The sequence below is a fragment of the Sorex fumeus genome, unplaced genomic scaffold, assembly GCF_029834395.1.
Source record: "Sorex fumeus unplaced genomic scaffold, SorFum_2.1 ptg000093l, whole genome shotgun sequence".
NCBI lineage: Eukaryota > Metazoa > Chordata > Mammalia > Eulipotyphla > Soricidae > Sorex > Sorex fumeus.
Window position 1 is genome coordinate 10,401,550 of NW_026606150.1, and position 13,267 is coordinate 10,414,816.

Here is a 13,267-nt window from a genome sequence, read left to right on the forward strand (position 1 = left end):
CAGGATCCCAGTGAAGACCCTGGGCCCTCAGCGTTTCCCTCTGGGCTGGCCAGCAAGCAACAGCTGAGCTTGTCCCTCAGGCTGGACCTCGTCACGCCGTGTTCTCCAGGAAGGGGCTGCCTAGGGGCCCAGGAAGTCCTCCTTCCGATAGCCCTTCTGCAGTGAACACAGTGGAGTGAGGTGATGCCCACCGGCCACAACCCTGCCCTCCCAACCCCTCAGGGCCTCTCCTTCATCCCGGCATCTGGCCCCAGAACGTACCGCTCGAAAGTCTCGGTGGAGCTTGTTGTACTGCCACAGATTGGTCAGGAGACTGGAGGCTGCTCGGGAGGACTTCTCACTGTCAGGACTGGGGGAGCAAGGGTTAGCAGGGGGTATGGCACATGGGCAGAGATTGGGGATTGGGGTGCTTAGGGGCGGGCCTTACCTGTCCCGCCTCTTCTTGATGAAGATGAGCTTACGCAGCCCATCGAAGTAGAGCAGGTCCCGGGCGGCAATGGGACTGGCCACGACCAGGTTGTTGAGCACAGCTATGATGTTGACCAGCACATCAGCTGGGGGTGACTTTTCTCCCACGCTGCCCGGCAGCTTCTCGATCAGGTGACTCACCACCTTGGTGGCTGCAGCAGAGTCGGGAGGTCAGTCCCCACCCTGCTCCCCACTGCCTGCACTGTCCCCAGTTCCCTGACTTCAGCCCGTGGGAGAGTGGGAAGGAGGCCCCTTGTGAGCGTCAGGGCAGGTCCAGCAGGGCTGGGTTGCAGGAGACTGACTCACACATCTCATCCTTGTTCCTGGCATTGCGGGACAGGTTCCGGATAAGGCCGGTGAGTGAGCGCAGCTGGTGATGGTCAGCAGTGCGCACACGGTCCAGCAGTGGGTTCAGGATGCGCTCCTGCTCCAGGGCCAGGCGGCTCAGCACACCCGCCCACTGCAAAGGGAAAGGGTGGTTCCTCATTGTTGGTTTGGGCACCCACGGGTCTCAACACCGGGGCGTGGGGAGGGGGTATCCCTTGTGGAATCACACCCCCACGCACCTCACCCTGAACCTAGAGGAGCCTTGGCTCTCCTCAGCCAGGGTCTCTCCCTGCAGTGGATTTGAGAGTGTGGGTCCAGTGGTCCATATGCCTTGCCTGGCTGGGGCTTCCCCCCCCCCACTCTCCAGGAGTTCGGGTCCATCTCTGCCACAGGTTTGCCCTACAACAGAACTCACCCTACGATCGCCTGCGGTAATGTTCTGTAGCGCTCCCGCTGCAGCCTCTGTTGTATGCCTGTTGAGCTCACAGCGCTGCAGCAGGCGGTTGTACAGCCCCACAATCTGAGGGCTCCACAGCCACTCGAGGCCCTTGGGGTCCTTGGATACTTCAGCAAAGGTGAGTGCATCAGCCATGAGGGGCAGCTGGCAGCGGGATGGGAGGAAGTTGGCATAGGGTCAGCAGATCTCAGGCGGGGCTCAGGCGGGACCTCCACAGCACCCCCTGGACCTTCACCCACCTCTCGAAGCCGCCGGCTCTGGGGCGTAAAGCAGCCGACCACCTCACCGGGCGGCCCCCCAGCCATATCACGGCGGCCCCGGCCCTCGAGCCTCTGTAGGGCGGATGGCGGCATCTCATCGTACAGGCGGTAGGACAGGTTCCTCAGGACACACACGGCGTTTTCCACGCTCTGTGGAGCACTGTGTCAGAGCAGCCCAGACCCACCTCAGCAGCTGCCTCCCTCTCCCTCTCCCCTCACCTTGTCCTCGCACTTGCCCACATCCAGAGCATGGTTGATGTAGGTGACCAGGGCGTCCACCAGCCCATGACACTCACGCATCTTCTGACGAGTAGCCTGGGAGGCTGAACTGAGGTTCCTGTGGATAGAGGCACATCAGAGACCCCCTCTTCCCCTCCAGAGACTCCCACTGCTCAGCCCGCACACTCACTGAGGAGCCCCCTGAACAAACCCAAGCCTAAGGGCTGAGAGCTGGGCGTGGCCCTCTGACCAGGCCTTTTCTGAGCAGCCCCTGTCCCCTCTGTCCTCCTGACACTCAGGGTCCACCCCTCCACACGCCCACCTGCCCCTCAGACCCTGACCTGGTCTCTTCCATCTGCTCCATATGTCTCTCCCAGCCCCCATGGCCGAACTGTATCATCACTTGGACCCTGGTTCTAGAGTCCTCTTTGACTTGTCCCTATGACATGACCATCTGCAGCCCGCCTACCCATGCACCTGAGGAAGCCAGTGGCATTGTAGAAGATCTCAGCCTCGGACGCATTCTGCTGGATGAGGGGGGGACCACCCACCCCTGAGAGGGGGCTCAGCACCAGGTCTGTGAGCTGCTCCAGCGTGTCTCGGGCCAGGCGGTCCTTCAGGTGGTCGCTGGAGGACAGGTTCCATAGGATCCCTGGGCAGGGGTCCAGGCTGTGGTCAGGGTTCCCTCAGACCTCTGGCTGCTCTGGGTCTGGTGGAGAGCAGGGAGGGCCCTTCCTCTGCTAGCACCTGCCGGGCACTTTTCTCCCCCAGCTGCTGGGGTGCCCCAGGTATGGCCTGCAGTGTCACAGTGACAGTGGGGCAAGATGAGAGTATTGGAGGACATGCCACCTGGGGTGGAGGGAGCTCCAACTAGACACACCACAAGCACACCCAAGTGGAGGGCAGGATGGCATATGGAAGCGAGGGTCCTTTCTCCAGAGGCCAAGAGAGGGGAAGTATGGGGACAGTGGGACCAGGCACTGTAAAGGCAGGTGCCAGGGTGAGGGTTTATGGAACAGGTGTCTGTGAGGGCAGGTGTGGGGAATGGGGGATACAATAAGGTGTTTATGAGGGCAGGTGTTTCTAGGAGGGAGTATATGAGACAGGTGCCTGTAAGGGCAGGTGCCCGGGGAGGGGGTACAGGACAAGGACTCATGAGGGTAGATGCTGGGCTGGGACCAGGCACCTGGGACATTCTCTTTTATTTTCTTTTGGTTTTGGATCACACCCAACAGTGCTCAGTGGTAGTCCTGAATCAGTGTTCAGGAATGAGATCACTCCTAGCGGGCTCCAGGAACCATATGGGATGCTGGAGATGGAACCTAGGTCAGCCTTGTGCGGGGCAAATGTCCTGGCAACTGTAGTATCTCTCCAGCCCACCTGTTACATTCTTGCGCAGCTCGTCATCCTGCTCCCGCAGCGTCCGCAGCAACTCAAAGATGCCGTTCTCCTCTACCAGGGCCAGCTTATTGTCGGCGTTGTCATAGATGAGGTTGCGCATGGCGCCCGTGGCATGCCGCTGCACCTCCTGGTTGGCGTGGTTGAAGAGCTTCACCAGCCTTGGCACAGCCTGGAGGCTGCGGGCCTGCAGGTACAGACATACAGAGTTGGTGCCTATGTGCAGGTGTGTGTGAGCCCATGGAGGTGTACACAAATGGTAACAGGTGTGTGAAGGGTTGGTTGATGTATGCAGATGTATGCAAATGCATGCGCGATATTCAGATACATGCGAACACCTGTGCAGATATATGTAAACGCCTATGCAGACGACTCTCTCCTGCCCCATCTCTGCTGAGGGCTCTGGGCAGGATGGGGCCAGCAGTGTCAGTAAGGGCTGTTCAGAGGCACCGAAAGAGGGGCCAATGAGAGGGCCAAGCAGAGTTTTCTGTGGTTCACCCAGGTCGTCATGGTCACCTGCTTCTTTGCTGCTGCGTCGCTGTAGCATCTGTGCTGGATATAAGCCGCCCCCAGCACCTGCAGGTTGGGGTCAGAGGCCATGAGGTACTTGACTGCAGAGGGCAGGTCGATGTCGTCAAAGCTGTGGAACCAGAGACAAGGAGTCAGGCTGATGTGGGGCTGCTGCGACCACTGAGCAGCCCATTCCTCAGCCTGAGGTGCTCACCCACTGCTGAGCCTTTGCAGGGCACGGTGGCCGCTGTAACTGTCCAGGCCTCTGATGTCGGGCAGGTGGCCCGAGTCGGCCAGGCTGAGGCTGAGGCTGCGCACCGAGGGTGCCCGGGTCATGGGCTCCAGGACGCCCCCGGGCACTGGCCCCATTCCACCCCGGCTGCGGTGGCTGCTCTGGAACCGCTGCAGGGTCCTCATGGCAGGTGCCCGGATGGTCCTGCTGGGGGGACCCTCGGAGGCTTCTGGCCAGTCAGGGCCCCCTGCCCGGCTGGAGCTGGAGCTGGCCTGGCGTTCATAGGCAAAGGCCCGGTAGGCAGAGGAGGATGCGGGCTCCAGCTGCTCAGACACCACACTGTAGCGGTCATCTAGGGCGCTCGGGCCCAGCCTCAGCGAGCGCAGGGACACAGTGTCATAGTCCACTCGGCTGCCTGCCCCTGTACGCTCATGGAAGGACACTGGTCGGGCAGGCACAGGCATGGGGGGCGCAGGGAGGGCACCCCCATAGCCAGCAGCCCCGAAGGCGCTACCCCCATTGTGGGCCGAGCTCAACCTCCGGGTAGAGCTCACGTCCACGGCCGAGCGGGAGGACCAGGAGGCTGGGCTGTAGGCTGGCTTGGCGATGGGCCGGAAGGTCTGTGGGACGAGAGGGCCAGTTTTGAGGCTCTGTCCCACGCCCTGCCTCCCACAGGGACACCAACACCCGTGAGGTGCCATTGCATGCCTCCCCCAGGGCCCCACACTCACCGATGTGTCCCCACTCAGGCCCTGTGAGCGGGAGCTGAAGCCGGACTGCAGCGTGTGGTACTGGCCCCGGGGGGTCCCTGCAGGAGGGGACAGTGCTGACCTTCTGCTTCCCACCCAGGACCAAGGACACCAGTTCCTGTCAGGCAGCCAGAGGGGAGGGACACCAGGCTCACCAGGACAGACAGTTCTGGCCTGTCCTCTCCAGGACAGCCCCAGCCTGAGTGCCGCTCAATGGCCATCAGGGGCATGGGGAAATGGGATGAGGGAAGGTGGACAGAGGGGGTGAACAGTGGGTGCAGCGGGTGGGAATGGATGCTTAGGTGACTTCCCAGGTGAATCTGGGGTGCCCAGGTATGCAGGCAGAGACAGGCCTGCAGAGACAGCAGAGCAGTGAGGGTGGGGCTTATACACAAGGAGGGGCTGCCTGGGGGGTCCCAGCAGTGTGCCCTGAAATTGGGGGGTAATCATCCCTCTCCCAGAATTGACTAAAGGACTCAGGGACAGGTGAAGGGAAGGGGGCTGGGCCCCTCCTCCAGCTTCTGCCCAGCACCCGCCCTAGTTAATGAGGCTTCTGGGCAGGGTCTATTAACCCTTTGACGCTAGTGAGGCACAGTTTAGGGGGCACACCCCCGCCTGGGGACCTCACCCCCCACCCCCAAATTATAATCCTCCTCCTCCTAATTGGCAGGGTGGCCAGGGTGATAATTAATCCTTACTGCTTCCTCCTCCACCCCATGACCCCTGGGCACCTAGTAAAACTGATATCCAGGACTGCACACGGCCCTGGAAGCCCCTAAACTCTCTAGCCAGTCTCTGAAGCCAGGCTGGGGGAAGGACCCTCCAGATGTTCAGGATCTACTCAGGCCCATGGTTTCTGTACAAAACCCTGCGAGGCTCATCTTATTGTCTAACCTTTGGTCCCTCTTGCTGTTGGTAGCAAGGAGGAAAAGCATGTAGAGCAAGTGCCCCAAGCTGCTGTCTATGTGTACCGTCATGCTGACACACACACAAGGAATACAGGCATCCTCACACACTTATGCACATTCACAATCAGCCTCACACTCACAACCACACATGATTCATCTTCACACACGTCTATCCACACTCACACTCACAGTCACATAGGCACACAGCATCCTCACACACACTCACAGGCACACAAATCCTCACACTTCTGGGCACATTCACTATCACAGCCACACACAGCCACATGCATCTTCACATTTCTGTGCATACAGACATACACACATTTTCACATTTTTATGCATAATCGCAATCAGCCACACACACATCCTCATACACACTTCTTTACAGCCACATAAACTCACATACATTCACACTTGCATGCACATCATACGCCTGCCACCCACCACACACGCACACTTATTATTACACCCATACACATTCTCACCACCCATGCATTCTCACATGCACAAACACATGCACATAGACATGAGACACACTGGCCCACACACTTGCATGTATTCACACATGCTCACAGCCTGTACTCACAGCTGTGGAACAGGTTTCCCACAGGGGGTTTTGACTGGCAAAGAGGCAGCACCCCGCTGCCTTCCCACAGAGAATATCTGGGTCACTCCAACCTCCTCTGCAATTCCGCAGGGAGACCCTGGTCCAGACAGGCCGGTGGTGGCTCAAGGCCAGGATTCCCAGGCCCGCCCCTCACTTCTCTGTCTGCTGAGGATCCCCTGGGGCAGGAACTGGGGGGCACTGGAGTCTGGGTGTCTTGTCTCTGTGGTACAGCCGTGAGGCGCCTGTGCTATGGCTGTGCGTACTCCAGGTATGCTGGCACGGACAGGCCATGTGCCAATCCCAGGCTTCCCTGTGAGTCTCTGGGGGGCTCAGCACCAAGTGGGACCCAGCTGGGCAGGACCGGAGGACCCTGGGGTCCTTGCAAGGAGGCCCCACCCATGGCTTCTCCCACGCCTGCCTGCCGGGGCGGGGCGGGTGACTCAGTGCAAGGCCTGTGAGTCAGGAGCTGAACCCCAGAGCCGAGGAAGCCGGCCCCGCCATAGCCTCTGGTTCTCAACCCCCATCCCCCACCACCACTGCGCTCCCTGCCTACTGGTGCCCACCCTGCCGGCGTCCACCTACCTCGAGTCACCTCCACCGCCCCTTCAGGCTCAGCTGCTCCGTTGTGCCGCGGCAGCTGGCCCAGCTGCAGGAGACGGGCTCGGACCTGTTCCTGGACCCGGGCTGCCCGCAGCCGCTCAGCTTCCGGGCCCTCGGCACCACGGCGGTCCAGCTGCAGGTCAGAGGGCAGCGCCAGGGAGCACACACCAGTCTCAGGCTGCAGGGCCGACAGCAGGAAGTGACCGTCTTGCATGGTGGCGGGTGTGCTGGGCTGGGGCCGCCTGGCCTGGGCCCCAGCGGCCGCCTCCAGTCAGAGCTGTCTTTACCGTCTTGTCCTGAGCGGCCCTGTCCCCGAAGTCCCCTCCCCAATGGCCTCACCCAGAGCTGGCCTGGAGACAGACGCCCGCCCAGTCCTGAGCTCAGCTGGGGGCGGGGACACCTAGCCCAGGTGGGAGGGAGGGGCCACTGCCTGCTTAAGGTGGAATCTGGGCGGGCTGGCAGCTGGCAGAACAGGCCTGTGTGGCCCAGGTCCTGGCCTGGCCTCTGCTCCTCCACCCACCCCAGATGGGCCTGTGGTCAAGCCCTAGGAAGGGCCAGGTCTGCTGGGTTCTCGTCAGGCCTTTGGGCCAGGCAGGGCAGATTGTCCCTTTGGTAGTCAGGTGGGACTACCCTGAAGGTCAGGGAGGGGCTGGGTCATGGGGCCACCTCCATGGGAGGCTGGGACAGGCTGAGGGAGGGTCCGTGCCAGAGCAGGGGTTAGGCTGGAGTCAGTGCTGAGGGGAGGGTAGAGTACAGGGGGGGCTCTTTGGGAAGCCTGTATAGCCCGGATCTGTGCATGGATGAGGAGCCGCTAACAGCAGGCAGACAGACTGGCCTGTGCCCCCCAATCTCCTTTCCTATAGACCCCAGAAGTCTTTCTCTTCCGCTCCCTTTAGGTGCTCCATGGCCACCCTCTTCCTGGCCTCCTGCTCCCTCAGGCCGGGGTAGGGGGGTAGAGGGGGATCAGGTGAGTCAGCTTGGCTCTGGCTCTGCAGGGCTGCATGGGCAGGACCAGGCAGGGCTGCCCTCAGGGAGGTGTGACTCAGTGGGGCCTCCTGCCTGGGTTGGGCCACAGGACTTGGGATGCTGGGGGGCAAACCCAGGGGAATGGGGACAAGAGGGGCTGGAGTCAGAGGAGGGGGAGACCTGGTCCAGGGGGCTGCTTCTGCCATGTGCTCTACCCTGGCCTCAGGGCAGGCTCAGCATGGTCCTGATGGCCCCTGTGGGAGTGAATGGGGGGGGGGGGGTGGAGAGCCTAGGAGGCTGTAGATGTGGGTCTGAGCCAAGACTCGCAGCTCCCCTGGAAGTCAGTGGGCCCCACCTGATAATCCCCTTTCCCCAGGGGATGCCCCTGACCGTAACACTAGCCCCCCTTGATCAGTAACCAGACTGCAAGGGCCTGATGAGGTGGGGAGTCTGAGAGGGGGTGATGGGGGGGCTGTTGAGAGGCGGGCCTAGATGCCTAGTTCCAGCCAGGGGCTCAGGGCCAGGGAATGAGGAGGGTGGGGGATAGTGTGAAGTCAGGGCACTGCTGGGGACAGGTTGGAGGCAAGAGTCAGAAGTGGGTGGAAGAAAGCGGAGGGTCTTGGGAAATGTCAGGGTAGGGGCAGATGGCCAAGACTTACCCGGCTGCCGGTGCAGACATTGCCAGCTCCAGGACTCCTCCCCGCAGCCACCAGCCCGGGCGACCTGGGCTCCATTGCAGGCGCCGCTCAGCCTGGTCCCTGGTCCGGGTCCCTGGTCTAGGGCTGTGGCCCAGGCAGCCTCTCACCGCGGGACTGTCCGTGGGGGCGCCAGGAGGAGGGCGGGCTGGGAACGCCCAGCTCATCAGACCGGTTGCTTTCCTGGGAGACGTGTTTTGTGTGGAAAAATCTTGGGAGACAAGTTTGTGCGGCAGCAAGTGTGCCTGGAGGCACATGCCTGGCACGGGCTGGGGCCCGCCTGTGCCCCCCTGGGCCCGCAGAGGCCTGGCCTACGCAGGACTGGGAAGGCTAACTGCCACAGGGGTCCAAAGTGAGCTATGTGGGTTAGGGTGGCTGGAACAGCTGTGAGGTGGGACTCTTGGGGAGGCCAGGAAGGGGAGTGCTGATATTTGTTCCACAGACTTTAGGTCTCAGTGACATCATCCCTGACCTCCCCACACTGCACCCCCACATTGTGTCCACACCCATGGGACCCTCGCCCTAGGCAGTGCAGGTCAGGTCCCCGAGAAAGCCTGGCCCTATGCCTAACCCCTGTGGGATGGGGCATGCTCACAGGCCCAGGCTTGGACCCAGCATCTGGGAGTAGCCTCTTCTCTCCTGGACCAGTGTGGGGAGAGTCTGCAGTGGGAGTGTAGAGACCCACCAGGTCCCGGACGAGAAATCAGGTAAGCTGCGCTTGACCATGTACTTTGGAAGGTAGGGGCAGGGAAGACTGGACTGTGTGGAACCCTCCAAATCCAGGGTTCCACATATGCCTTGCATCTAACTGGCAGTCTGTGGCTGGATACTCCTGGATGTAGGTACTCCAAAGTCTGGAGAGGTCTAGGGGTGGGGTGGGGAGGCTGCTGGGGCAGTGGGCAGGAGTGGGGAGAAGAGTGAATGTGGCACTAGGCTTTGGGGACCTAACAGCCAGTCAGGGCTGGGCGGGGACTTTTTTTTTTTTTGGTCCCCAACTCATTTGTATATGCCTGCAACTGGTCCTGATTCTGGCCACTGGAGGGGACAACAGCTCAAAAGTGTTCAGAGAGAATTAATATTCAAGACAGGCCGGGATGGGACACCCAGCTTGCAAGGGAGGGGTCAGGTGTGGGGATGCAGCTCCGCCAAGGTTCCAGCAGCAACTCCTGTGGGTGCCACAAGCAGATGCCGCCGCTGCCACGCCCACGCTTTAGCCTAGGTGTCTGGGCCTGGGCCTAGGCCCCGCCCTCCACCCTGTCTCCGCCCCATCCCGTTCCCCAGCACCACCCTGCGCCCTGTGACTCGCTCTCTCCCATGGGCTCTGCCAGCCCTAGTGTGCCCCTGGGCTTAGACCTGGGGGTTAGGAGTGAGGAGGTCAGCGTCCATGCTAACAACAGCTCCCAGCATTGCTGCCTGTCTGGCTGGGGTTAGCCAATGAGCTGGGAACATTGCAGAGGCCTCTAGAGACCTCAGTATTGCATCTAGGACCCAGCAGGGAGCAGGGGCTCGAGCAATGGGTCACGGTGTCAGAGGGGCAGGATGAACCTGGAAACCCCAGTGTGCTGCAAGAAGGTGTCTCTTTGCCTCCTGTGAACTCACATCCATCCACCCACACCTCAGAACCAACTGGAGGCCTGTCCCCATGCTTTCCAGTTTCACTGGGAGGCAGGGGGATTGCAGAGAGGTGAACTGACCCTGAGGGAGGTGGCCCAGGGAGATGCCCTCCTGGGTCCAGCCCACTCCGGGTCTGCCAGAGTGCACTGGTCCTCACAGGAGCCCAAGCCCCAGTTCATCTGTGCCCCTGTCCAGATGGGAGAAGGTAAGGCCAGATAAGTTTTCAGAAGCTTAGTCATGGAGGGGTCTTGGGATTGGGCTACAGCTTGCAATGCTGGCAGGCAGGAAAGTTGGTAGACCTCTGGAGCATAGCCTGCAGACTGTGCTTGGCTTTCTGCCCTACAGAGCAGTTTTCCTCCATGGGGGTGAATTATGCAGTGACTTCAATGTCAGCCTTGTTAGCCTTCTGGCCCAGTCCTTGTAGGCTGAGCCTGAGGACTCGACTGCCTTCATGCTAGCCCTGGGGGCTGTTTGGACTCTGCTTGGATTTTCTTTCTGCGGGGGGGGGGGGGGGGCAGTGGGGGGAATGGGGGGGGGGGTGCGGCAGCAGGGGGCCCTGAATTACCTTCTCAGCTCAGGGCCGGGTGTTTGTTCAGATGTTGCTTCTGTCTCTGGTCTCATCTCCACCCGCTCTGTGTTCCTGGTGGCCCTGGCTGCTTTGTGCTGTTTGTCTATTTCCTGGATATTTGTCAGACCATGGAGTTCTTGTTTTTGAAAAGTCCTGAAGCAGCTATTTCTTTTAGTTTTCCCCACGAATTGTCAGATGATTCTAGTTTCCGAAAATGACTGGTATGTGTGTTATGTCCCTCTTCCCTTCCTCACCGCCCCGGGACCTGAGGTGGCAGCACTCACACAGGGCTCACCAGAGGCTGAGTTCGCACATTTGTTACTGCGGTGCTTAGTGGTGGACGCACTCCTTTGTTGCGTGCTCATACACAGAGGCTGCATTGCATCCGGGACCCAGTGGCAGTGTCTGGCATAAAAGCATAGTGGCTGAGACCTTTCTTGGTGCACGTGGCAGCCCCTGGCTGGGCAAGGTAGTCCGGGCAACCCTTACTAGCTGGTCCGCCAGAGGGCGCCTGCTCCATGCTGGGGACCTGCCCCACCTCCCAAGTCTGCAATTTGCTGGAACTTCTCCACCTTCCTTCTGGGATCTGGACACATTTGTAAGGACTTGTACCCATTTTGGTGACACGCTGAGTCCCATGAGTCCTGCTTTCTCCTCCCTTCCTTTCCTCTGGCAACCATTCATCTTGTCATTGTCCCTGTTTTGCCTTTTCTAGAGTGTCATAGCAAATGTAGATGTTTCATCACACTTTTCATGAATTTATTCACCCCGTGTGGCCTCACACAGAAGGCACTTTGTATGTATCCCAACTCTATATGTAGCTTTTCAAATGGGCACCTTTTCAAGAAAAAAAAGTTAACTATTGTTGTTTAAAATAAAATAATTTTTGATGTTCAGTACCATATCGCTAGAGCAATAGCACAGCGCGGTAGGGCGTTTGCCTTACAAGCAGCCAACATGGCCAACCTGAGTTCGATTCCTCCTCTTGGAGAGCCCGGCAAGCTACTGAGAGTGTCTCGCCTGCATGGCAGAGCCTGGCAAGCTACCCGTGACGTATTTGATATGCCAAACACAGTAACAACAAGTCTCATGATGGAGACGTAACTGGGCCTGCTCGAGCAAATTGATGAACAACGGGAGGACCGTGACCGTTCAGTACCGTACCTTACCACCTTCCAGTGACCATTGCTGTCCACCAATGTCCTTATGTTACTTCTAGTCTCTCTCTTCATTTCCCCCACTCCCTCTCCCCTAGCTTGGTGATCTCAGTTATGTGATCCAAGGACAAGCGTTTGTCATCACTCAATACTTTCTGTTTCCTTGTCTTGTTCTTGTGTGTGCAAATGAGTAACATCATTTGGCATTTCTCTTTCTCCTGCTGACTTACTTTGCTTAATATGATAATCTCCAGTTCCAACTTTTGAGAAAAGGTTTCATCATTTCTTACAGTTGCATAGTATTCTATCATTTTTAGATATGCCACAGCCGCTTTATTCAATCACCTATCATTGGACATTTGGGTTTTTCCTTCTGGTTATTGTACTAAGCAGTGTGATGAATATAAGTATACAAATATGTTTTAAACTAATGTTTTGTGTTTTAGGGGTAAATACCAAAAAGTAGACTCTCTAGGTCACATGGAAACTTGATTCTTATTTTGGAGGGAATGTTTTGGTTTTCTTTTTCATAGAGGCTGAATCAGATGATGTTTCCACCCATGATGAATGAGGGTCCTTTTCTCATCCCATACCCACCATCACTGGATGTTTCTAGTCTTTTTGATATGTGCCATTATCACTGGTGTGAGTTGATTGCTTTTTCTCATTTTTATTTGCATTTCCTTGGTGACAGTGGACCCTTTTCATATGTCTCCTTATTGTCCTTCAGAATGTCCTCTTCAGGCAGGGATTTTTTTTAGCAGCTCTTCCATTTTTGATGAGGTTGTTTGCTTGTTGTTGATCTCTGTGAAGGCCTCACAAATTGTGGGCATTAGCCCCATATGTGATGTATCGTGTGTAAATGTTTCTCTCCTATCTGGTATCTTTTCATTTTAGCTTGACTTTCTTTTTCATTTTTAAATCATTATCTTAAATTATTATGATTTTGTTTTGGGGTCACACTTCACAGTGTGGACCATATTGATGCTAGAGGGTGCAACCAGGATCAGCTGTGTGAAAGGCAAATGCCTTAACAACCCTGCTTTCTCTAGCCTTCCATGTAAACACTTTTTAGTTTGTAGTTCCATTTATTTTTGTTTTTGCAGCCTTTGCCACTGGAGTCATATCCTTGAATTCATGGGGCTGGAGAGATAGGACAATAGGTAAGGCCTTTACCCTATACATGGCCAACCGAAGTTCAATCCCTGATACCATCTATGGTCTCCCAACACCCACCAGGAGTGATCCTTGAGCCCCATGGACAGAGTGACCAATGAGCCATAAGCATCTCAAGAAGTAACCCCTGAGCTCAGAGCTAGGAGTCATCCCTGAACACAGAGCCTATAATCATCCCTAAGCCCAGAGCCAGGAGTAAACACTGAGCCACGAGTCATCCCTAAGCAGTGAACGAGGAATCATTCCTGAGCACAGCCAGGAGTGATCTCTGAGCAATGAGCCATGAGTAATTCCTGACTACCACTGGAAGTGACTCAAAAACAAACCAAAAAACTTACTGAACCAGGAGAGATAGT

General features: G+C 57.7%; 1 protein-coding gene across 1 annotated transcript; it reads right to left on the reverse strand.

Annotated features, from left to right (window-relative positions):
* PKP3 (plakophilin 3) lies at positions 1–7,038 on the reverse strand. The gene is made up of 13 exons (XM_056131802.1): positions 6,718–7,038; positions 4,603–4,679; positions 3,854–4,491; positions 3,646–3,769; positions 3,112–3,316; positions 2,209–2,383; positions 1,732–1,849; positions 1,492–1,662; positions 1,211–1,396; positions 775–928; positions 428–620; positions 262–349; positions 1–156 (listed from the first exon to the last, which is right to left on the reverse strand). The coding sequence occupies exons 1-13, from the start codon at positions 6,947–6,949 to the stop codon at positions 121–123; spliced, it is 2,397 nt and encodes a 798-aa protein (XP_055987777.1). The 5' UTR covers positions 6,950–7,038; the 3' UTR covers positions 1–120.
* Between the last annotated feature and the right edge of the window lie 6,229 nt (positions 7,039–13,267).